The 25,152-nt window shown below is 40.1% G+C and overlaps 1 protein-coding gene across 1 annotated transcript; it reads left to right on the top strand.

The window, feature by feature from the left end:
* Positions 1–930: 930 nt before the first annotated feature.
* ZDBF2 (zinc finger DBF-type containing 2) lies at positions 931–21,214 on the top strand. The gene is made up of 3 exons (XM_008060611.1): positions 931–984; positions 6,732–6,859; positions 14,240–21,214. Exons 1-3 carry the CDS (start codon positions 931–933, stop codon positions 21,042–21,044), a joined length of 6,987 nt encoding a protein of 2,328 aa, XP_008058802.1. The 3' UTR covers positions 21,045–21,214.
* Positions 21,215–25,152: the final 3,938 nt, after the last annotated feature.

The raw sequence follows: 25,152 nt of genomic DNA, 5'->3' as shown, positions 1-25,152 counted from the left end.
CATTGATTGGTTTTCAGATGTTAAAGCTGATCTTGCATTTCTGGTATAAACCTTACTTGGTCATGGTATATAATTCTTTTTATAAGGGGAGAGGGGGACCCAAAAAATCTAGAATTATTTTTTGGAGGGCAGGCCCCTTGTACAGGCTTCCCTCGCTAAGTAAGTGTTCTGGGACCCCGCTGGCATCAGCTAGTGGTGTTGTGAGAGGCTACATTCAGCTTCATTGAATTTTTTTGTAGATTCTTTGAATGTATTTGCCCATTTCTTGTTGGATGATTTACATGAACAACCTGCCCACACCCTGCCCACACCGTACTGAGTGTTCAGCAGTTTTTGACAAAAAACATCATGACCTCCCTATTCACCCAGTCTCACCCCAAGCACAGTTTTTTTTTTGTTTCCCCGATGAACAAAGTCCTCAAAGGGAAACATTTTGCCAGCGTAGAAGAGTTGAAAAAAGCATGGCAGAAGCACCAAAATTGATGAGTTTAAAACTGTTTTGAGCAGTGGAAAGTGTCTCGATCAATGTATTACATCAAATGGAGAGTACTTTGAAGGTGACTGAAGTTTAATTATGTAAAAATAAATACACAATTTTTTATAAATGTTGGATTTTTTTTGGGTCCCCCTTATGTATGTTGCTCAATTTGGTTTGATAATATTTGTTGAGGATTTTTGCAGCCTTGTGTTTCAAGGCTCTGGAGAACTATTAAGACAGTGAAGAAATATGGGTCCCAGATCTAGTGGCGTATTCAGCAGAAACATTGGCAACCAAAAGAAAACCATCACCACCTAGAGTTCTGTACTCACTAAGTATCTTGTAATAAGGTGAAATAAAAATATTTTCAGAAATAAAAATTAAGGGAATTTGTCACCAGCAGACCCTCCCTAAAGGAAAAACTAAAAAGGAGTTCTTCAGGCAGAAGGAAAATGATTCCAGCTGGAAGCTCAGAGATGCTGGAAGTAATGAAGAGCGGTGGACAGGTAAATATGGAGGTGCTCTAGTGAATGCTGGGTGATATGCGGGTGAGCACAGTGGCATGGAGCTTGGGAGGGAGTTGAGGGTCACTGTCTAAGGACCTTGCAAAATGCATGAAGCAAAGTCACAAGTAATTGTATATTTTGGTAGCTCAGGGTTCCTTTTTATATGTTACTAATAGTAGACTAGGAAAAGAGTCAGAAACTAACTACTCAGTTAACAGGAAGGGAAAATTGAAGTCATGAAACACAGTTCACAAGAAGACAAGAAAGAAAAGAAAAAGGGATATTGTACAGGCAAGAACAGTAATAGATTTTAAAAAGAAAACAAAAATTTAAATTTAATTATGTTGATTCTGCCTAAATTTTATATTTATCCAATGTAATTCTGGTCAAAATCTCAGAAGTTTTTTTTTCTTTTAATGAAAGTTAAGCCAGTTTTAAAACTGTGGGAATGTAAAAGGCTAAGAAGAACCAGGATGTTCTTAAGACCAAGGAAGAGGATGTCTTCTATCAGATGTTAAAACATACTAAACTGTAATCGTTAAGATAGTGCAGTCTTGGTGCAAATTAGAAAGACTATGGGAGTGACCCCATTAAAAAGTGGGCAAAAGACATGAATAGACATTTCTCAAAAGAGGATATACGGGCAGCCAACAGACACGTGAAAAAGTGCTCAGCCTCACTCATCATCAGAGAAATGCAAATCAGAACCACATTGAGATACCACCTAATCCCAGTAAAAATGGCTATCAATAAAACAAACAACAACAGATGCTGGCGAGGATGCGGAGAAAAAGGAACGCTTCTACACTGCTGGTGGTGGGAATGTTAACTAGTCCGATCTCTTTGGAAGACAGTATGGCGATTTCTGAAAGAATTAGAAATTGACCTTTGTATGACCCAGCAATCCTCCTATTGGGAATATACCTGGAGGAACTCAAGTCATTCTACCATAAACACACATGTTTGTTGTAGCTCTATTCACAATAGCAAAAATATGGAACCAACCACACTGTCCATCGAAGCTGAACTGGATAAAAAATGTGGTATATATACACAATGGAGTATTATGCAGCCTAAAGAAGGACAAACATACGGACTTTGCAGCAACTTGGATGGGTTTAGAGTCTATTATACTCAGTGATCTCTCACAGAAATAAAGAACAGAGTATGGCCCGGCTCGGTGGCTCGGCCTGTAATCCCAGCACTTTGGGAGGCCAAGGCGAGTGGATTGCCTGAGCCCATGGGTTCGAGACCCGCCCAGGCAACTTGGCGAGACCTCATCTCTACAATAAATAAAAAATTAGCTGAGCTGAGGCGGAAGGATCGCTGGAGCCCAACTGGTCGAGCCTGCGGTGGCCGGGAGTGTGCCACTGCACTCCAGTCTGGGTGACAGAGTGAGACTCCAACTCAGAAAAAAAAACAAAAAAAATAGAGTATCATATATTCTTACTTATAAGCGGCGGAGCTTGAACAATTCTCATATTATAAGAAAGGGATTGGCAGTGGTGGGAAACTGCCAGGGGAGGGGGAATGGGATTGGCGGTTGAGGGAAACTGCCAGGGGAGGGACGGGCATACTTCATCAACAAGGGCACCTGCATAATAAACAATTGTATAACTAACCCTGAATTGTACCCCACATCTTGAAATAAAAAATAAAAATAAAAAAAAGAAAGACAATGGGAATGAGCCAGAAACTCCAGAAACAGATGCAACTCTGGATATTTGATTTGTGACAGCAGTGACACTGCATAAGCACAAGACTTTCTTCAATAATTGATACTGAATCAATTGAGTATTCATGTGGGGGAGAAAAGGAAACTATTGAATACAAAATGATCCTGTGTATAAAAATCAATTTGTAGGTAAAACAGTAAAGCTAATAGAAACAAATCATCTTTATGACTTTGAGGATAGGGAGAGATTTCTGGCCACAGAAAGGACTGACAAAGGGAAAAAAAGATAAACAGGGTCGAAGTAAAGTTAAGAAACAATTGAGGATGATTAAGAAAGTGAGAAGACAAGCCACAGAGAGGAAGATGGTGCTTGAAGCATGATTGAACAAAGGGCTGGTGTCCAGAATAAACAAGGAATTCCTACACGTCAGTAAGAAAGAGACAGGACCTCCATTTGAAAAACAGTAAGAGACTTGAGACCCGTTGTAGAAGAGGTGGCCCAGATGGCCAGCAAAAGTGAAAAACCATCTCAGAAATTGCAAATTGAGGCCACGGTGATGCAACATTCAGTACCCTCCACAGTAGCTAAAATTAGAGAGACTGGCTGTACCATGGTCGATGAGGAAGTGGAGCAGTGGAAACTGGCACACTGCTGGTAGGAATATAAATTGTACAACCCCTGGAAGAAGTGTTCAGCAGTGGGTGCTAAAGTGAACACTTGCAAATATTGCAATCCTCAAGTTCACTCCTGACAGTATACTCAACAAAAATGCATGCACATTGGCACCAAGAAATAGATAGGAAGGTTGCAGCATTATCAGAAATGGCCAGAAGTTGGAAACAACACAAATGTTCATCAAGAGTAGAATAGATAAATAAAATAAGGTATATGCATGCAATGGCATATTATGCAAAAATGAAAGCAAACAGATTATAGCTATTACAGATGAATATCACAAATACAAGATAGAGTGGAAGAAGCTGAATGCCAAAGAATAGGTCTGTGACTCTCTAAATTTTGGAAACTTTTTTTTTTTCTGAGTCGGAGTCTCACTCTGTTGCCCAGGCTGGAATGCAGTGGCATGCTCATGGCCACTGCAGCCTTAACCTGCTGGGCTTAGGTGATCCTTCCACCTCAGCCTTCCAAGTAGCTGGGACTACAAGTATGCATCATCACACCTAGCTAGTTTTTCTTGATTTTTTTTTTTTTTTTTTTGAGTCAGAGTCTCACTCTTGCCCAGGCTGGAGTGTAGTACATGCTCATGGCCACCACAGCCTTGACCTCCTGGGCTCAGGCAGTCCTTCTGCCTCAGCTTTCCAAGTAGCTAGAACTACAGGCGTGCGCCACCACACCCAGCTAATTTTTTTATTTATTGTAGAGATGAGGTCTCACCATGTTGCCCAGGCTGATCTCAAACCCCTGAGCTCAGGCAGTCCTCTCGCCTTGGCCTCCCAAAGTTGCTGGGATTACAGGCATGAGCTACAGCACCTTGCTGTTTTTCTTTACTGAGTATACAGATGAGGTCTCACCAAGTTGCATAGACTGATCTCAAACCCCTGATCTCAGACAGTTCTCTTGCCTCTGCCTCCCAAAGTGCTGAGATTACAGGATTGAACCACCATGCCTGGCAAATTTTGGAGATTTTCAAACCTATAGTATCAAAAATTAGGCAACAATTACTGTTGGAAAAGGGGGAAGAGGTATTAGATTGGGATGGGACGTGAAGGATTTTTGGGTGCTTGTTAGTTTTTCATGGATAGATGACATGGATATGTTTACTTTGTGACAGTTTATTGAGCTGTATGCATATGATTTGCATACTTTATGTTATACGTGAATTCAGAAAATCTAAGGGAACTGTCACCTTCTGGGGCATACAATATAGTAGTTACTGCAGCTCATGTAAATGTAGTTTTCCATTCACGTTTTTTTTTTCCTTGACAGAGAGGACAAGGTTGGATTTTAATTGAGTCTTTATTTGTCCCCTGGTGTACTTTTCTCCTTCAGCCACCAGGCATTGTAACTCTGTCGTGGGTGCTGGACCACAGGAAGACTTTGAGAGTGTCATACTTAGGTTGTTCTTGGGGCTAGGAGTACTAGTGTAGACCGGAGGGCAACATGGAAGGAAGTACTCCAAGAGTTGCAGTAGGGGTCAGGAGCTACTAACCTGATCTCAATTCTTTTGACACCTTTACCATGATGTTTAAAACATCACTTTTCTAAGTATTGTTACATTAAAATGTTATTAAATTGTAAATAACATGTTGGAAATCTGCCATCAGTGCTGATGTGCTGCAATGCAAGAGCGTTAGCATTAGACTAGACCCAGATTCCAGCCCTGACCATGCTGCTTGCTGGCAAGACACTGCAGGCAGTTCACTTTAATCTTTTCACATCAGAAGGGGACAGTATTCCTACTCAGTGAAAGTTCAGTGAGTGTGAGTCTATAGAGTAGCACTGTATTGGGCACTCATAGGTGTCTGATAGGGGTCAGGCTTTTCCATCCTTATTGGTCCACTAAATAATATTAAGAACAGAATGTTTCTAACTGTGAAGGGAATTACAAAGCAGAAAAATTTAGTATATTTTATTTATTTTTGAGTTGTAATCTCACTTGGTTGCCCAGGCTGGAGTGCAGTGGCAAACTCATGGCCACCCCAGCATTGACCTGCTGGACTCTGGCAATCTTTCTACCTCAGCCTTCCAAGTAGCCGGAACTACAGGCTTGCGATACCACACCTGGCTAATTAGTGACTTATTGTAGAGACGAGGTCTCGCCAAGTTGCCCGGGCTGGTCTCAAACCCGTGGGCTCAGGCAGTCCACTCACCTCGTCCTCCCAAAGTGTTAGTATATTTATTTTAATATTCTGTTTAAGGCAAGACATAATTTTTGAAGGAAAATCAAGACCTTTTTGTGAATTAATCTCTGATTATTTAATACAGTAATCCAACCTTGTTCTCTCTTTTAACAGATTTTTATTTTTAAAAGTATTTACTCATTGAGAAGTGTAAGAATTTATAAGAAAAAATTTAAAAATCACCTATAATACACAGATCTAAATGTTTTTAAGATTTTGGCATACAGTAATCCCCCTCTTACCCATGATTGGTTTCAGTTATCCACAGTCAATTATGGCCTGAAAATATTAAATAGAACATTGCAGGAGTAAATGCGTGAATGAATCTCGCATCTTTCTTAGTGTGATGGAATTGTGTGCTGTTCCTCACCCACCCAGGACGTGCATCTTTCCTGTGTCCAGCACGTTCTTGCTGCTCATGCTCCTATCCAGGAGTTACTGTAGCATCTCTGTCACTAGGTCGACTTTGCGTATCACAGTGCTTATACTTAGGAACACTTACTTTACTTTTGTTGCAGTATATTGTTAATGGTTTTATTTCATAATCAGTTATTGTTGTTAATCTCTTACTATACCTGATTTATAAATTAAATCTTATAAGTGTGTATGTGTAGGGAAAAGCCTAGTATAGAGGGCTCAGTGTATAGAAGGCTCAGTGTTATTTGCGGCTTCAGGTGTCCACTGAGGTCTTGAAACGTGTCTCCCACGGATATGGGGGAGCCACTGTATTGTCTTCCACTTACTTGTCCATATATTTAAAACTGCAGTTTGAGATAAAACCATACATGCGATTTTTGCATCCCCCATTTTTCTCTTAATATGTTACATTTCTCCATGCTATTAAAATTTTTTTGTATTAACACAGCTGTATAGCATTACACCTTAGGGCCTATTATAATTGAAGGATTTCACTGTTAGACACTTACGGGGTTCCCAGTTTTTGTTACACTGTGATAATAGTATCTTTTTTTTTTTTTGCATAAATCACCTGCATTTTAAATGATATTCTTAAGATACATTTGGAATAATGTAATGACTATATCTAAGGGGAAAATGTTCTTACAGTGTTTAATGCAAATTTCAGAATTGCTTTATATAAAAGCTATCAGCTTAAAATTCAACCAGAAGTACATAAATACATCCATTTTGTGAAACTCTCACTATTAATGAGTATTACCCATTTAAAAATGCTTGGTTTCTTTTTTCTCTATAGCACTTGTTCAGTGGTCAGCACAGAAGTTTGACCAGAGAGAGCAGAAATCGAATGTGCACCAGCAGTCTCATGGAACGCTTCCTGCAGGATGTGCTGCGGCACCACCCGTCCCATGGCGAAGAAAACAGGTGAGCAGCCGATTGGAACAATACTCATACATGGTTACATACTACCGTAGGTGTTTGTGTTCATATCCCAGTACTTCTCAAAGTGAATCTTTGGGTCAAAAAATAAAAAGTGAGGTTTTAGTAACCTCCATTTGCAATTTTTAATTTTTCTTAGCTTAACTAAGAAATCTCACCACAGAAGATACGAACTACATAATGATTTTTCCTAAATGTAAGCCTTAGGCCAACAAATAATTATACCAGTCAGTTGTTTTATGCCATGGGATTAAGCAGGGGGAAAAGATGGGAATAAAAGTAGTTTTAAAAAGGTTAGTAACAGAAAAGCTGGTGAGAGCTGCAGAATAAAGATAGTCAAAGTTGAAGCTGGATCGGTTCCATTGATGTTTGCCAACTTAATAGGAGAGTATTAGATAGAATTGGTTCTTTTTATAGTCTGTCAATACCTTGATAGCTTTTTTTGGATCGATTTGTTTTGGTTGTTTTAATATAAATAATTATTTTGATAAAATTTTTAAATGTCCTACATTAAAGAAAATATTGGTAGAAAAATCAGATTAAATACAGTCTGCAGCTCCATTATATAAGATAAGGCAAAATAGATCACTAGCACATCTGCGCAGAGCTAGCTGAGATGTATGTGCACTAGTAAGTGGATAAAACTGTCAACTGCTTTGCAACTTACTAACTTAGAAATGGTGAAAATGTTTTTTATATTTTTATTTTGTGAGTCAGAGTCTCACTCTGTCACCCAGGCTGGCGTGCAGTAGCATGCTCATAGCTACCACAGCCTCAACCTGCTAGACTTAGGTGATCCTTCCGCCTCGGTCTTCCAAGTAACTGGAACCACAGGTGTGCGCCACCATGCCCAGCTAATTTTTTGGCTTGTTGTAGAGATGAGGTCTCATCAAGTTGCCCAGGGTGGTTTCAAACCCCTGAGCTCAGGCAGTCTTCTCACCTCTGCCTCCCTCCTGAAGTACTGAGATTATAGGCGTGAGGGCACCATGCCCGACTGAAAAGGTAAAAATGTTCTAATGGGGAGAAGTTAGAGAGAAAAAAAATGTGGCTTCTTAGCTGGTGGAAAGGTAGAATTAGCCTATCCTGAGGTCAGTATAAATTTTCAGTTTATAACTCTGATAAGCAGTGCTTCAACAGACTTTTACCTACATGCAACTCTTTCTAAGGTAAGATTCCTAGAATTTGGAGTTCTGGGTCAGAACTTATGGACCTTAAAAATATTTTTTAACTTTCCATTTTGGAATAATTTCAGGCATACAAAAATGTTGCAAAAATAGTATAAGAAATTCTTGTGTCACCTTCCCCTTGTTTCCATGAATATTAAGTCTAAAATAACCACTGTACAGTGATCAAAATTAGAAAATTACAGATGAGATTGGAGGATCATCTGACTGCAGGGATTCGAGGATGTTGAACTTCGTAACTCTACCTATGAGTAGGCACTGCACTCTAGCCTTGGTAGCACAGTGAGACCTGCTCTCTAGAATATAAACCAAAAAGAAGAACACTCCCAAACCCTGTTTAGAGGGAGCCAGTTAAAACAAAAAACAACAAAACTACATTGATACCACACTGTTAGTTAACCTGCAGACCTCATTTAGATTTTGTCGGTTGTCTCACCCATATCCTTTTGGGCACCAGGATTCAATCCAGGGTCACACATTGTATTTAGTTATCACATCTCCGTAGTCTCCTTTAATCTTGCATAGGTCCTCAGTCTTCCTTGTGACTTTTCTTTTTTAAATTTTTTTTGAGTTGGAATCTTACTCTGTTGCCCAGGCTGGAGTGTGGTGGCATGCTCATTCATGGTCACCCTAGCCTTAACCTGCTGGGCCCAGGTGATCCTTCCTGTTCAGCCTTTCAAGTAACTGGAAATGCAGGTGTGTGTCCCCACGTATAGCTAATTTTTTGATTTATTGTAGAGACAAGGTCTCTCCTTGTTGCCCAGGTTGGTCTCAAACTTGTGGGCTCAGGCAATCCTCTTACCTCTGCCTCCCAAAGTGCTGGGATTACAGTTGTCAGCCACTGCGCATCCAGCTTCCTTGTGGTTTTTTTGACCTTGGCACTTTTTATTTTTTAATTTATATTAACTTATTTTTGTAGAGACAAGGTCTCATGATGTTGCCCAGGCTGGTCTTAAACTCCTGGGCTCAAGTGATCCTCCCGCTTAGACCTCCCAAAGTGCTTGGATGACAGGCATGAGGCCCTGCACCAGGCCCTGCAGACTTTTCTTTAAAATAGGCCTTTGACTTTCTTTTTTTTTTTTTGAGTTGGAGTCTCACTCTGTCTCCCAGACTGGAGTACAGTGGGCGCTCCTGGCCACTGCAGCCTCAACCTGCTGGGCTCCAGCGATCCTTCCGCCTCAGCCTTCCAAGTAGCTGGAACTACAGGCGCATGCTACCATGCCCAAGCTCATTTTTGATTTATTGTAGAGATGAGGTCTCACCAAGTTGCCCAGGTGGATCTCGAACCTGTGGGCTCAGGCAAACCACTCACCTCAGCCTCCCAAAGGCGTGGGATTACAGGCTGAGCCACCGAGCCCGGCTTGGCCATTGACTTTCAATGTTGTGATGCTATTTATTTTTCATTCACAGGTTAGAAAGAGAAATGAGATTTTTTTTTTTTTTTTTTGAGTTGATGTCTTGCTCTGTCGCCCAGATTAGAGTGCAGTGACATGCTCCTGGCTATCGCAGCCTCGACTTGTTGGGCTCCAGCGATCCTTTTGCCTCAGCCTTCCAAATAGCCGGAATTACAGGAATGCGCTACCATGCCCAGCTAATTTTTTTGATTTATTGTAGAGACGAGGTCTCACCAAGTTGCCTGGGCGAGTCTCGAACCCACGGGGTCTGGCAGTCCACTCTCCTTGGCCTCCCAAAGTGCTGGGATTATGATAGAATAACTTGGAGTCTGGCGACCTTGGCACGTTTTTAAAAAGTACTGGCTAGTTATATTAAACCTTCAGTTTATGTCTGCCCGATGTCTTTGTATGATAAAACTTAGGTTATGCATTTTGGGCACAAATATCTCAGAAATTATGTTGTGCCCTTCTCAGTGTATGAATCAGGAGGCACATGGTGTTACTTTATCACTGGGGGTGATGGTAACCTGGGTCACTTGATTAAGGTACTGTGTTCCAAGTTACTCCATCATAAGATTACTATTTTTCCTGTTGTAATTAATAAGAATCTTGCAGGAAAGAACTTTGAGATTATTTAAATATCTTGTTTCTCTTTTACCTACTTATTTTAAGCATTCATTAATGATTCTTAATCAAAATCCTACCATACAGAAGAGCTTTACTTGTTCCCTCATTTATTTATTAAGGTATTTATTTGTATCATTATAGGCACATGGATATTTCTTTTACTCTGTGGGTTTTAATCTGTTGTTATTTATTTATTTTGTTGCTCCAGTTGTGATGGACATTTAAATCATCTCTAGACATTTCTTACAAGACTATATGTATTTGTGCTCATACCAGTTGTATAAGAGCATGCTCATTTCTTGCCACTCTTGCTAACTGTGGGATCTTCAGCTTCTTTCCCCCCCAACATAATAGGCCCAAAAGTGTATCTCATAATTAGCCTGCTTTTATTTATGAGTAAAGTAGAACTTACTTGTATGTTGACTGTCTGTATTTTATCCTATGAGATGTTTGTTCATACACTTTGCCCATTTTTCTGTTGAGTTATTGGTATATAATTATTGGATTTGTAAGCAATATTTGAGTATAGAGGATAGTCCTTTGTATGTTAAAGTGTTAAACACTTTTTTCAGAGTCTGTTGTGTTTCTTTTAACTGGATATATTATTTTTATCATAAAGAAATTAAGCGTTCGTTGTGGGGTTTTTTGTGCCTGTTTCTCCATGCCCTTGTTTCTTCTTTTAAATATTTTAAATTCTCCTGAAATTTGTTTTTATATGTGGGCAGGGCTTTTTAATTTTTAATACATGTATCTTTAATTGTCCCCACTGATATAAAATGTCATCACTTGATTCATAAACTAAGTCTGTGTATTTGTGTGTGTATATATCTGATTTTGGATACCATTTCCTTTGCATGATTTTTAAAAAAAATCCCATTCCCCATACTACTTTATTATGTATATAAGCTTTCTACATTATAGGGTTTAGGGGTTTTTAAAAAAATAAATGTCTTTTCTCCCTTTGTCTAGATATCGTAGGTTTTTCTATTGTTATAGCTTTCCTGAAAATCAACTCTTGCTTTGTTTTTGTTTCATTCATTTTTTTTTTTCTTTTGAGCTTGATTCTCACTCCGTTGCCCAGGCTAGAGTTCTGTAGCATGCTCATGGCCACCCCAGCGTCGACATGCTGAGCTCCGGCTATCCTTCCACCTCAGCCTTCTGAGCAGCTGGAACTATAGTCGCGTGCTACCACACCCAGCTAATTTTTTATTATTTATTGTAGAGACAAAGTCTTACCAAGTTGCCCAGACTGGTCTCGAACCTGCGGGCTCAGGCAATCCACTCGCCTTGGCCTCCCAAAGTACTGGGATTACAGGCTGAGTCACCGGCCCTGGCCTTGTTTTTTGTTTTTTATTCATTAGTTTTTCCTTTTTCTTAATGTATTACTCTTACTTTTTTTTATTTGAGTCGGAGTCTCACTCTGTCACCTAGACTGGAGTGCAGTGGCACATTCCCGGCCACCGCAGCCACGACCTGCTGGGCCCCAGTGTTCCTTCTGCCTCAGCCTTCCAGGTAGCTGGAACTACAGGCGCTTGCTACCACACCCCGCTAATTTTTGATTTATTGTAGAGATGAGGTCTCGCCAAGTTGCCCGGGCAGGTCTCGAACCTGTGGGCTCAGACAGTCCACTCACTTTGGCTTCCCAAAATGCTGGGATTACAGGCTGAGCCACAGAGCCCGGCCACTCTTAACTTTGTATGGGGGCAATTTGGTTGTTATGTTTCCATCTTCTGGAATCAGATTCTCAGTTAGTAGTATTTACTAATTCTTTTTTAAAATGAAAATTTTTAGAAGGGTAAAGTTTTCGTTTTGGCTATATGTCATAGATTTTGATAGATAACTTTATTTATAAATAATTTTAAAATTTAGCTGAAGAGTTATATAAAAGATTGGCTGTTTTGCTGTGTTTTTTTTTAATATATATTTTTTATTTTAAAATTGTGGGGTACAGTTAAGGGTTAGGTGTACAAATATTCATTGTGCAGGTACCTTTGTTGATGAGAAGTTTTGTTTTTGTTTTTGTTTTTGTTTTGAGTTGGAGTCTCAGTGTGTCACCCAGACTGGAGTGCGGTGGCCGCTTCCGGCCAATGCAGCCTCCACCTGCTGGGCTCTGGCTGTCCTTCCTCCTCAGCCTTCCAAGTGGCTGGAACTATAGGCGCCGCGCTACCATGTCTGGCTATTTTTTTTTTTTTATTTATTGCAGAGATGAGGTCTTGCCAAGTTGCCCAGGTGGGTCTCGAACCTGTGGGCTCAGGCATTCCACTCACCTTGGCCTCCCGAAGTGTAGGATTACAGACTGAGCCACCGAGCCCGGCCTATTTTTTAAAAAAATATATTTTTTATTTTAAAATTGTGGGGTACAGTCAAGGGTTAGGTATACAAGTATCCATTGTGTTTTGCTTTGTTTTAGAGATGGGATCTCTTTATTCCAGGCTAGCATGCAGTGGTGTGATCATAGCTCACTGCAACCTCAAAATCTTGGAGTCAAGCAATCCTCCGCCTCCTGAGTAGCTGGGACTATAGGTGCACAACACCATGTTTAGCTAATTAAAAATTTTTTTTTTGTGGAACCAAGGTCTTCCTATGTTGCCCAGGCTGGTCTTGAACTCTTGTGCTCAAGTGATCCTCCTCCCAAAGTGCTGAGCTACTGTACCTGGCCAAAAGAGTGATTTTTAATTTTTTTTATTTTTTTTTTGAGTTGGAGTCTCACTCTGTCGCCAGACTGGAGTGCAGTGGCTGCTCCCGGCCACCGCAGCCTCGCCTGCTGGGCTCCGGCAATCCTTCTGCCTCAGCCTTCCGAGTAGCTGGAATTACAGGCGTGCGCTACCACGCCCAGCTGATTTTTTGATTTATTGTAGAGGTGAGGTCTCACTGCCCAGGTGGGTCTCAAACCCGCGGGCTCAGGCAATCCACTTACCTCAGCCTCCCAAAGGCGCGGGATTACAGTCTGAGCCACCGAGCCCGGCTGGATTTTTAATTTTTAATGGTTCGATTTTTGATCGACTTTTTTTGTTGTTGTTGTAAAGTTAGTACAAAAGACGAAATATGGGTTATGATTCAGCTATGAATGTTAAACATGCACAAATATAGATGCAAATCAAGACATTCAGATGGCATTTTTTACTGTTTTGGAAGTTACCAGCTTATTTAATTTTATGATCTACTTTCTTTTCTTCCTTTTCTTAGCTGCATGTTACAAAATTAGTTTTGAGAATGTTGTAATTGTTCGTAAGACAAATGGAGATAGTCTAGGGTTTTGAAAAAAGTAGAGTGAATTGGTAATTGTGCTACGATTTCCTGAGTCGAGTTTAGAGGGATGAAAAGTACAGAATTTATTTTTGCTCCATCAAGAGTATTTTGATGCAAGATTAATTTTATTTTCCAAATTCCAAATTACCATTAAGATAAATTTCTGTGGGAAAATTAGTAACAGTAATACTCATGTTAAAAAAGGAAAGTTGTGTGTGGCTGACACACATATGTATGTTCTTGTAGACAATCTTGGCATCTCTCAAATTGAAAAAGTTAATACCGAGACACCCAATCTTGCAAGACCATCATTAATGTCTTGCTTCAACTGCAAAAAAGAAAAAAGAGTTAGTAAGTGTTTTAGGTGTAATTATTTTCATTTATCTTATATATTTTTTTTAACTACTATAAAGAATTTTAAATGAACAGAACAATTGAGGAAATGATACAGAGAGTTTTCTGTTACACTTGCTCACCAAGTTTCCTTATTATTAACATTAATATGGTACATTTGTTGCAAGTAATGCACTGATATTTAAAAAGTTTAGTTTATTCAGAAACTCGTGTTATTATTCCCTTTTCGTGGAGGCAGAAACTGAAGCATACAATGTTAAGTAATCTGTGTGAAACTCTTTGCTACTTACCACTCTGACAGCTGATAAGTGGTACTTGGTTTTATTTGGCTTTTCATATTTAGGAGCCATCTGTACTTAAGTGCCCCTGGTGGTGCCATCTCCATCCTCTGCATGATCTCCCCGAAGCCCCATGGTATACAAACTGGATAATCTCCTTGACTCCATCCTTTAGGGATAGTCCAGAATAGAAAGAAAACAACATTTATTAAGCCTTTATTTAAACTTTTAAAGTGGATATTAGAATGTATTTATGGATTTCCCCCCTTTTCTTTTTAGATCAGTGCAAAATGAGATGCTTGTGAACACTGCGTCGCCTGCTGAAGTACTGCCTGTGGATGACCATGTTTCTGAGGAGGAGGCTGAGGAGGACACCGGGGCCAGAGGAGAGACACCCTCTAAGGGCTCCGAAGGCAGTGAGGAGTTGCGCGCCACGTCAAGTCAATCTCAGGAATGTACAAAGGAGCTTTCAGTTCGACCATCTGTTATTCAAAAACTGGAGAAGGGACAGCAGCAGCCTTTGGAGTTTGATCATAAAATTGGGACTGGTGTGAGAAAATGTAATCCAGTAGATTTTGGTCAAGCTTCAAATATTGGAAACAACTTACTTCGTCCCCCAGTGATTTGCAATGCTCCTGCAAGTTGTCCACCTGCCAGTTCTGACGATAGACTGGTTACAGCTCACACGACTAAGCTACCATCAGCAACCAGTTTGGATTTAGTTAGCACATGTGACCCAAACAAAGTTGATGGATACCTTGAACAGCCAGACAGGATCTCTAGAAATCCTGAGTCATCACCCCATCTGGAAGCGCCTTCAGTTTCATATCAGAAACCAAAGGAATCAAATAGAAAATCTTTATGTATGAATTCAGATAAAGTGGTTGTACACAAAGATGTAAAATCTCATGGTAAAACTCTGTTACCTGGCTTTAAATTCCAAGAATGTATGGGTACTGAGGCTCCCTTAAGAGTCGAATCTCCTTCTGAATTAGCAGAAAACTCAGCATTAAACCTGAATAAAACTGACATGCCTTCTAATAAAGGTATCTTGGATGATTCCATTCCAAAGTATCATGAGGAATCCTTTAATATGGATTGTACCCAAGAAGAAAAACATACGATTTTTAACAAGTCAGCCTTTGTGAAACAGAAATGTTCAGTGAGTCCTGAAATGAAGTTTGATTGTAGCTCCCTTCAGTCAGCATCTGATCAACACCAAGAGACTGATCAAGAAGAGAGGAACTATGAATCCAGAGATCCAGAAATGAATTTCAGTTGCAGTTCCTCTCTTTGTTCACTGAATGATCAGTTGAAAGTTGCTACCAAAGAAACACATCTTTCCCAGGAAGCACCTGCTGACTTGCAGTATAAGAATAATCCACATTATGCTTCTGAAATAAATTCTGATTGTGAGGCCCCTCCTCACTTGGTTGCCAACCAATCCCAAGTCATTGTTAATGAAGTAAGTCTTCAGAATGCAGTACGTGTCAGCCTGGTTGACCAGAGCTATGAGTCTAGTGTTTCTGAAATGAATTTTGATTCTGATGCCTCACTTCAGTCCGCTGATGACTACTCCCAGCAGCCTGTGCAAGAAATAGACCTTCCTCAGGAGGTACACATTGGTTTGGTTGATAAAAACTACGGTTCTAGTAGCTCGGAAGTTAGTGCCGATTCTTCTTTCCCACTTGAGTCAGTTGTTGATCTACCACCAGTGGCTGCCCCAGAAACAAGTCTTGGAATGAAAGTTCATATTGACTTAGTTGATAAAAACTATGGATCGAGCTGTTCTGAAACAAGTTTTGATTGTGATGGTTCTCTTCAGTCAGTAGTTGATTCTCCCCAACTGACCATCAGAGGAAGGAACCTGAAAGGTAGACGAGGCCGTTCAAAACATAAGAAGTGTAAACCCAAGCGTGCCAGAGCACATCTGGACTGTTATGTCTCTCCCGAAACTGTGACAGATGACCCCCCAAGGGCTCTTGAAGAAATAAACCCTCTGAATGAGAAGAATGATGACCTTATGGATGTGAGCTGTGAGTCTCCTGGTCCCGACGTGGGTCTTCACACTGATGATCACTTAGTAGCTGACCATTCTCAAGCAGCAGCTGAAGAAGTAAAGCCCCCAGACGCTGATATTGACTTAGAGAATAAGAATGCTCAGTCTAGCATTTCTAACGTGAGTTTTGATTCTCAAGCATCTCTCTGTCAGTCAGCTAATGATCGGCCTCCAGAAGCCTTGGATGACATAAGTCTTGAAGAGTTAAATGTTGACGTGGAAGTCACGAGCTGTGCATGCTCCAGTTCCGAGCTGACTTTTGATTCTGATCCCCCTCTTCTGTCCGTTAATGACCAGTCTCAGCTGGATCTTGAAAGAAAAGAACACATTGACCTGGAAGATGAGAGCTGTGAGTCGAGTAGTTCTGAAATAACGTTTGATTCTGATCTTTCTCTTTGTTCAGTAGTTGACCAACCTCAAGTAGCTGTTTATGAGGAAGAAACTGTTGATCTGGAAAATAAAAGTAATGAATCTTGTGTTTCTGAAATAACTTTTGATTCTGATATTCCTCTTCATTCAGGAAATGATCCACCTGAAGTAGCTGGTAAAGAAGTAATCCTTCAGAAGGAGGAGTACGGACACGTAGGAAGGAAGAGTGATGAACCCTGTGGTTCTGAAATCACTTCTGATTATTATGCACCTCTTCATGCAGTGACCAGTTCTCCTGAAGTCACTGCTAGAAAGCTAAATCCTCAGAAAGAGGAGCAGGCATGCTTAGAAGATAAGGAAAATGAACCTGCTGATTCTGAATTAGCTTCGGATTATGATACCATTTTTCATTCAATGACTGGACATTCTGGAGATCCCATTAAAGAAATAAACCTTGAGAAAAAAGAGCATGCATACTTAGAAAATGAGGGGGTTTCTGGAACAAATTTGAATTCTGATACTGCTCTTCAATCAGTGACTCACAAACCTGAAGGAGTTGTTAAAGAAGTATGGCTTCAAAAAGAAAAGTGTACTGAGTTTCATGGTAAAAATGCCGAGTTTAGTGGCTTAGTAACAAACTTAGATGCTGGTGTCCCTCATGATTCAGTAACTGAACCTCAGGTAGCTATTGAAAAAATAAGCGGAAAGCAGAAGCATGTTCTAGAAAATAAGAATGAGAAGTGTAGTGGTTCTGAAATAGCTTTGGATTCTGATGTCCCTCCTCATTCAATGACTGAGCAACCTCAACTCGCTGAAAACTATGTTAATCTGAAAGACAAAAACAGTAAATCAGTTGATTGTAAGATAACTTTTGATTCTGAACAACTTCAGGAAGCAATTAAAAAAATAAATCAGTGGAAGGAAGAAGCTATTCTCCTGAAAAAGAAGATTGATGAGCATACTGGTTCTAAATTAATACACGATACTGCAGTTTCTGTTCATTCTGTGACTGGTCAACCTGAAGTAGCCATTAAACAAACAAGCCTTGAGAATAAAGGTCATGTGGACCTGGACATTCAGAGTAGCTCATATGGTTGCTCTGGAGTGAGTAAGGATTCTGATTTCCTGGTTCAGTCAGTAGCTAATCGACCTCACATAACTGCTTCAGAGCAGGAGCATGTTGAACTGGAACATAAGCATGATCAGTGTTGTGATTCTGAAATAACTGTTGATTCTGATGACCCTCTTCAGTCAGTGACTAACCAGTTTCAAGAAACCATTAAAGAAGTAAGCCTTTGGAAGGATGAAGAAGTTGATGTGAATGATAAGAGGGGAGAAGCTAAGGGTTTTGGAATTGTATGTGATTCTGATGTCCTTCAGACAGTAGCTGGCCAGTCGGAAGAAGGGGTTAAGGAGGTCAGCCTTTGGAAAGAGCATGTTGACTTGGAAAATAAGATTGTCCAACCTGGTGATCCTAAAATAAATTTTGGTTCTGATGAGCCTCTTCAGTCAGTGGCTAATAAAATTCAAGGGGCTAATAAAGAAATACATCATCTGAGGGAGGAACATGTTTGTTTGGATAATAAGGGTTGTGAACCCAGTGAGTCTGAAATAATTTATGTTTCAGATATTCCTCTTCAGTCAGTGATTAGGCAACCACAAACGTTGGAAGAGGAGCATGCTAATTTGGCAGATAAGAGCAGTGATTGTTATAGACCTGAAAGAAGTTTTGATTCCATTGACTCTTTTCAGTCAGTGGCTGATCAGCTCCAGCAGTCTGTCAAAGACATAAATCTGTGGAAGGAAGATCGTATTTACCTGGAAGATAAGAGCTATAAGCTAGGTGATTTTGAAGTAAGTTGTGATTCTGATATTCCTGTTCAGTTTGTGACTGATCCATCTTCTGTATCTGTCCAAGAAATAAACTTGCAAAAGAAGGATCATCATGACCTGGACAATGAGGACTGTAAACTCTGTGGTTCTGAAGTGAAATGTGATTCTTGTGTTCATCTTCAGTCAGAAGTCGACCAAACTCATGGGTCCTGCAGAGAAGCACACCTTCAGAAGGAAGAGCATCTTGATGTGGAAGACAAGACCAGTGAACCTAGTGATTCTGAAATGGTGTGTGATTCTGATGTCCCTTTTCAAATAGTAGTTAACCCATCTCAAGGGTCAGTCAAAGAAACAAATCTTCCAAAGGTGGTACTTGTGGATCTGATCCCCGGTGATAGTGATTGTGAAGTGATTTCTGATTCTGATATTCCTTTTCAGTTAGTGACTGACCCACCTTCAATGACTGTCAAAGATATCAGCTGTGTAAATGCAGAATGTGTCATAGAAGATAAGAGCTGTGACTCTTTTGGTTCTGAGGTAGGATGTAGTTGTGAAGCCCTTTCTCCTTCAGGGACAAACCAGTGCAAAGAGACTTTCAAAATCATAAACCGGAAGAAAGACTATATTATTCTTGGAGATTCAAGTTGCCAGTCTTGTGGTTCTGAAATACATTTGCATGATGACACCTCTAATGAGTTTATGACTTACCAGTCACAAGAGCCTGATAAAAAAATGGTGAAATATATTGACCCGGAAGATAAGAGCTCTGAACCTTCTAGTCCTAATGGAAATTTTAATTTGGAACACTCTTCTCACCCAGTGACTCACCGACTACAGAAAACTCACAAAGAAGTCAGGAAAGATCTAAGAAATACCAACCTGAAAGGTAAGAGCTGTCAGTCTCATGTTTCTTCGGGGGATTGTGGTGTCTCTCCCGAGTCAGTAATCCATCAAAGGGCTGATAAAAAAAAACTTTTGAAGTTAAAACAGACAGATCTAAAAAGTAGGAGCTATGAACCTTGCGGTTCTGAGATGAATTTTCAGCATGATCCCTCTCTTCAGTCTGTCACTGACCAGCCTCAAGAAGCTGTTAATAGAAGAGGCATATTGAAGAAGGTCTCTTCTGACCTGAAGGAAAAGAATCACGATTCCCAGTTGAGCTCAGTTTTCACAGTTGATGCTGTAAGGAATTTGGACAAAGCACAGGAGGTCACAGGAGGTCATTCTGACGAGCCTGTTCTGGAAGCTCTGCCTCATGTCCCTCCTTCATTTGTGGGGAAAACATGGTCTCAGATCATGAGAGAAGACGACATAAAAATAAATGCTCTTGTGAAGGAATTTAGGGAAGGTCGTTTCCACTGTTACTTTGATGATGACTGTGAGACCAAAAAAGTTGTTTCAAATAAAAAAAAAAAAAGGGTGACCTGGGCTGACCTCAAACAGGACACTGTGTCAACTCAGGCTCAGTCAGATGGTGATGATACCACAGGAGGAATTTCAGATACCAATGACTTTTCAGTGGCCTTAGATGAACCATGCCATCCTGCAGCAGAGAGGCCTGCAGCAGAGAGGCCTGCAGCAGAGAGGCCTCCCAAGCAAAAGGGCCATACGTCTTCTCAGTGCCAGATGGTGAAAGGCAGTCATGGAACTCAGGCCAGGTCCACAAATTACCCCTCATTGAAAAGAAAAAGAGTTAGACAAGAGGAGGACTTGCCCAAAAGCAAGGGTTTACAGGGCGACAGGAAAACAAAAAAGAAAGTCAGAATTGGGACTGTTGAGCTTCCTGCAACTTGCACTGAAGACTCAAAGCCTGGACAGCCCCAAGCCTTACTCTGCATCCTGTCTTCTTTGAATGTGAAAATGAAGGATGATGAGTGCCTCCACCTCTCCAAGCTGAATCAACATGGGTGGGATGATGGGATGCGGTTCATGTGCAAATATCAGCGGGATATCTTTGACTATTATGAGCCATTGATTAAGCAAATCATTGTTAATCCACCACTGCACACGATGGTCCCGGAGTTGGACAGGCGCAACTGGGTGGAGATAAGTTTTAACAGGAGCCTCCTGCACACCCCTGATGCAGACGGACATGACACACACCAGAGCTCTGCCCTGGTACCCCTGGCCACAGTGCCGGCAGAGTGTGACAAATCTCCTCTGTTTGTGGATGAACCTGAGGTTCTGAATGCCCAGGTGATTCCAAAGGATAGTGATTCCCAGCTGACTCTCCTAAATCGTGGTGTTGCCAAAATCTCTTCAAAGTCAGTCAGAAGTGAATTTCTAGAAAGTAAAAAGAAAATTCAACAGAAGATGACAGCTAGTCATATGCCAGGTTTCCCCCAAAAGATTCATAAACCAGTTATTCTCCAGCAAAAAAACAGAAACGCTTCAGAAAAACAGTCCATTTGGATTCGAACCAAGCCAAGTGATGTAATTAGAAAGTATCTTTCAAAATACTCAGTGTTTTTACGCCACAAATACCAGTCCAGGAGCGCCTTTCTGGGACTGTATCTGAAGGAGTCTGGGGTGCAGAGGCTGAAGAAAGTCAGGAGGCCAGCCCTGATGCCTTTAACCTCGGCAGTCCTACCAGTTTCTGCTAAGGCCTCAAGCACCATGACCAGGCCAGTTCTGAAGCCACCTATGCGGGCTGCCTGCAGCGAAGTTAGAAGGAAGAAGAGTGCAAATAAAGCACGCAAGAGGAAGGGAAAGCCACCTCCACCCACCAAGCCCTATGAATTGAGAAGCTTGTCTTGTTTACCACGTGCAGAGAGAATGATGACTCGGCTGTCAAACAGGCGGAGAGGCAGACAGTCCAAGTAGAGGCTGCCTGCTGTGGCCAGCGTGGGGCCGGGGGCCTCAGTGGAAATGTCCTTGGTACTGAGTGCACACAACTTCCCAACTGGGTGAGAAAACTAACCTGCAGCTATTTTACCATAAATATTATTTTTCAGAACTTTTGTATTCATTTAAAATTAGTGTTTAAGGTCCCACCCCCTTTTTTTTAGATTCAACAGCAACCTTTGTCCAATATTTTCTGTAGGAAGAGCTTCGTCTTAATTCTTCATAATTGAGCACACTATATAGAACTTTGTCTCACAAATTAGGTCCCTTTTATTGATTTTTTTTTTTTATGATTCTCTCATACCAGCAGGTGATATCAGAGAATGAGTATAACGAACAGTAATGCTATCATGTTACTACTTTTAAAATTTTGTAACAGGCCGGGCGCGGTGGCTCACGCCTATAATCTCAGCACTTTGGGAGGCCGAGGTGAGAGAATTGCCTCAACCCACAGGTTTGAGACCAGCCTGGGCAACTTGGCGAGACCTCATCTCTATAATCCAAAAATTAGCTGGGCATGGTGGCGCGTGCCTGTAGTTCCAGCTACTTGGAAGGCTGAGGCGGAAGGATCACCTGAGCCCAGCAGGTCGAGGTTGTGGTGGCCGTGAGCGTGCCACTGCACTCCAGCCTGGACAACAGAGTGAGACTCCAACTTGAAAAACAAAACAAAAAAACTTGGAACAAATGTACATGTGCCTACCTTCTGTGTGCTCAGAGTAGCATTGTTAACATAGTATTCTAACTAGATAATCAAGGAATTATAATGAATCATTTCAACTTTTGAGTGGAGTTGACTTACATGATCACAAACAACGTAATTTCTTTTTATTTTTTTTGAGTCAGAGTCTCACTCTGTTACCCAAACTGGAGTGCAGTGGTATGAGCACAGCTACCACAGCTTCGACCTGCTGGGATTAGGTGATCCATCTGCCTCAGCCTTCCAAGTAGCTGGAACCACAGGCGAGTGCCACCACACCTAGTTAATTTTTTGATTTATTGTAGAGATGAGGTCTCGCCAAGTTGCCCAGTTGGTCTTAAACTCCTGGGCTCAGGTAATCCTTTAGCCTCTACCTCCTAATGTGCTGGGATTACAAATATGAGCCACTGCGCCTGACCATAATTTATCTTTTTTTGGAAAGCATTCCAGAGAATGAGATTCCATACTTTTTAATACAGTTTTTAAAAACTGCCTCATGATTTTATATGTATAACAAACTCCTCCTCCTTCATTTACATTGGTTCTACAGGTTTCTAATTTTCCTTACTTGGATGCATGTACACATGCAATCTCCATAGACTTTTCTTCATTATTAGATTTTTTTTTTGGGTTGTCTCACTGTCGCCCAGGCTCTAGTTCAGTGGCATGCTTGTGGTCACCGCAGCCTTGACCTGCTGGACTCAGGCAGTTCTGCCTCAGCCTTCCAAACAGCTGGAATTACAGGTGTGTACCACCATGCCTGACTGTTTTTTTTTTTTTTTTTAAATTTATTGTAGAGACGAGGTCTCACCATGTTGCCCAGGCTGGTCTCAACCCCTGAGCTCAGGTAATTCTCTCGCCTCCACCTTTCAAAGTGCTGGGATTGCAGGTGTGAGCCTCCATGCCCAGCTAACATTATTAGATCTTAATGGGGCAAATGATTTTGCCAGTGTCATTAGGGTTTTTTTGGTTTGCTTTATTTTTTAAACTACCTTTTTTGCTCCCTTCTACATGAAGGTTGGTGGTTTAACATGAAAATCCAGGCTACTTTGTGGCCTTATTCCTTAAAAATATTTTAGGCATTACCATATCATTTTTTAATAGCTTGAGCTGAAAGTCATTGACTTGGTAATATTACTTGGACAGGCCATTATGTGTTGTCATTAGTAAATTACTTAATATTTCAAAAAAAATCAAAACTGGTAACCTCTGTGGAGGCTCATTTTGTAAGTGAAAGCCTGTCCTTGTACATTAGTTTGTCTTATACTTGTTAACTGAGTTTAATCAAAGATGTTAGGATATGCAACTCAAGTCTGTGATACTCAGAACACATCCAGAACTTTTATTCAAGGATGCTGGCTGAGCTGGGATGCGTGTTCAACCATTATGCATTCCCATCCAGCTAAGATCCTGGGTTGTCCTATGTCACTGGTGTTAAGTAAAGACAGAAAGTATAGCTATTGTGTAACTACCTTAGTTATTGAAACCTGGGTCAGTGTTAAGCTGTATCTTGATTTCAGAATTTAAAAATGTGTTACCTTAATGAAACCTAGTACACAGTTGGTTTCTCAATGTGGTTTTATTTCAGGGGCTTGACTTACTAACCTGTGGGTGTGCACTGATGGAGTTCTGTTGTCATTTCTTTACTTCTAAATTTAAATAGTAATTATGTTGAACAAAATGGACAAGTTTTAATGTTTTTAGTTACAGTGCAGCATATATCGTATTTCCTTTGACCTTGCTCCCCATATGCAAATAAATTTTCATTTCCTTTCTTAAAAGATCACTGTGGGCCTCTAGTTCAAAATAACCCACTAATATTAATTTAGGAAGAAAACTCTGTCCTGCTGATTAGGAAGTAAACAGCTGATATATGAAAGTATTCTCTTTGTGGGTTTTGGTGTCATGTTTTCCTATGAAAAGGACACTTAATTCCTTAAATATGATTAATAGACACCCTGCATTCTTTCAGTGCAGGTTTAAAAGCAAAAGATCATTTGGAAATAATGTACTGTGTAAATGTGATGTATCATATCTTTTGATTACATCATGCAGAAAGGACAGTTCTTATAATTCAAGTGAACAAAATTTAACATTAAAAAATATTGCTACCTTTTTTACACTGGAAGTCCTTCTAAGTGCCATTATGGGGTTGGGGCGAGGGAAAAGGTTTATATTTAAATTTTATATTTCCAAACATATAAAAGTATAATACAGTACTGTTTACTTTGTTTAACATTTTGGAAATGTTTACTGAGTTCTGGTAATTATATTATTTTAGACAAGATTGAAAGCTTGAAATTGTAAAACTTAAAATTTAAGTTAAAGAGAAAGTGAATTAATTTTGGAATTTGGTAGGATACAAGGTGTGCCCCTTTGTCTAAGTAAATGTTGGCTTCATTTGCAGATTAGATAAAACAGTTGTTTTTTTGTGTATTAAATAATGCTTTAAATTATTTTAACAGTAAAAAACCAAATTACAACCATGATGAATATTTTATTAATCTTGTTCAGTATCTTGCATAGATTTTTATTGTAATTGTCCTGAGTTATACAGTATGTGGACAGTATTGTGAAAGGTGTGTTTTTGCATTTGTGCATTTTAATTATTTATGTAACTAGGGCTCTGAGTAATACTTTTTTTTGGTTAAAAAAGCTATATTTAAATATTCAAATAATTATATATTTCCATGTAAAACTGATGTGAAAACTAATGTATTTTTTTATATTGTAATGTAAGAGCTAATCTTGTTTTTGATGTTATCAAGATAAAATTTATTAAACATTGAAATTTGTCTCCATTTCCCTTCATATTAGAAATCTTTTCTGGGAATATTTAAAGAATAAGAGAAGAGTGAAAATGAGTACATTTTATAGTCTGAGAGATCATAAAGAAGAAAATATAAATGTTGATGCTGGTGAGAAAATAACCAGAGACATGCAAGTTATATTCACTGCAGTAGGTATTTCAAAGGTTTAAAATTAAATCACTATTTATTTGTCTAGTGGCGTGATGGATTAGTAACTTTATGTGTACCTATCTTGAAATGGTCTGTGACCAGGATTGACTTTATGAGTCAATGTCTGTATCACTATTTGATATCTGGGGAGAACTTAGGTGTCCCAGTACCATAGCATATCTTATAAAAGACAAGAGGACGTAGAAAAGTGTGTGTCAGTGAGGTCAGTGCCTTTGGCCCCAGTAGTGGTGACTTCCAGAGTTTCTTGGTCCAGATGTTAGTGTCAAAATGAACAACATTGTACTTACTTTTTATTTTTTGAGTCAGGGTCTCACTTTGTTACCCAGTCTGGAGTGCAGTGGCATGATCACAGCTCACTGCAACCCCAACCTCCTGGGCTTAGGAGACTACAGGTGTATGTCACCATGCC

Source organism: Carlito syrichta, unplaced genomic scaffold (assembly GCF_000164805.1).
Source record: "Carlito syrichta isolate Samal-C Ts95f unplaced genomic scaffold, Tarsius_syrichta-2.0.1 Scaffold304675, whole genome shotgun sequence".
Classification (NCBI taxonomy): Eukaryota; Metazoa; Chordata; class Mammalia; order Primates; family Tarsiidae; genus Carlito; species Carlito syrichta.
This window is presented reverse-complemented; position numbering and strand designations above follow the sequence as displayed.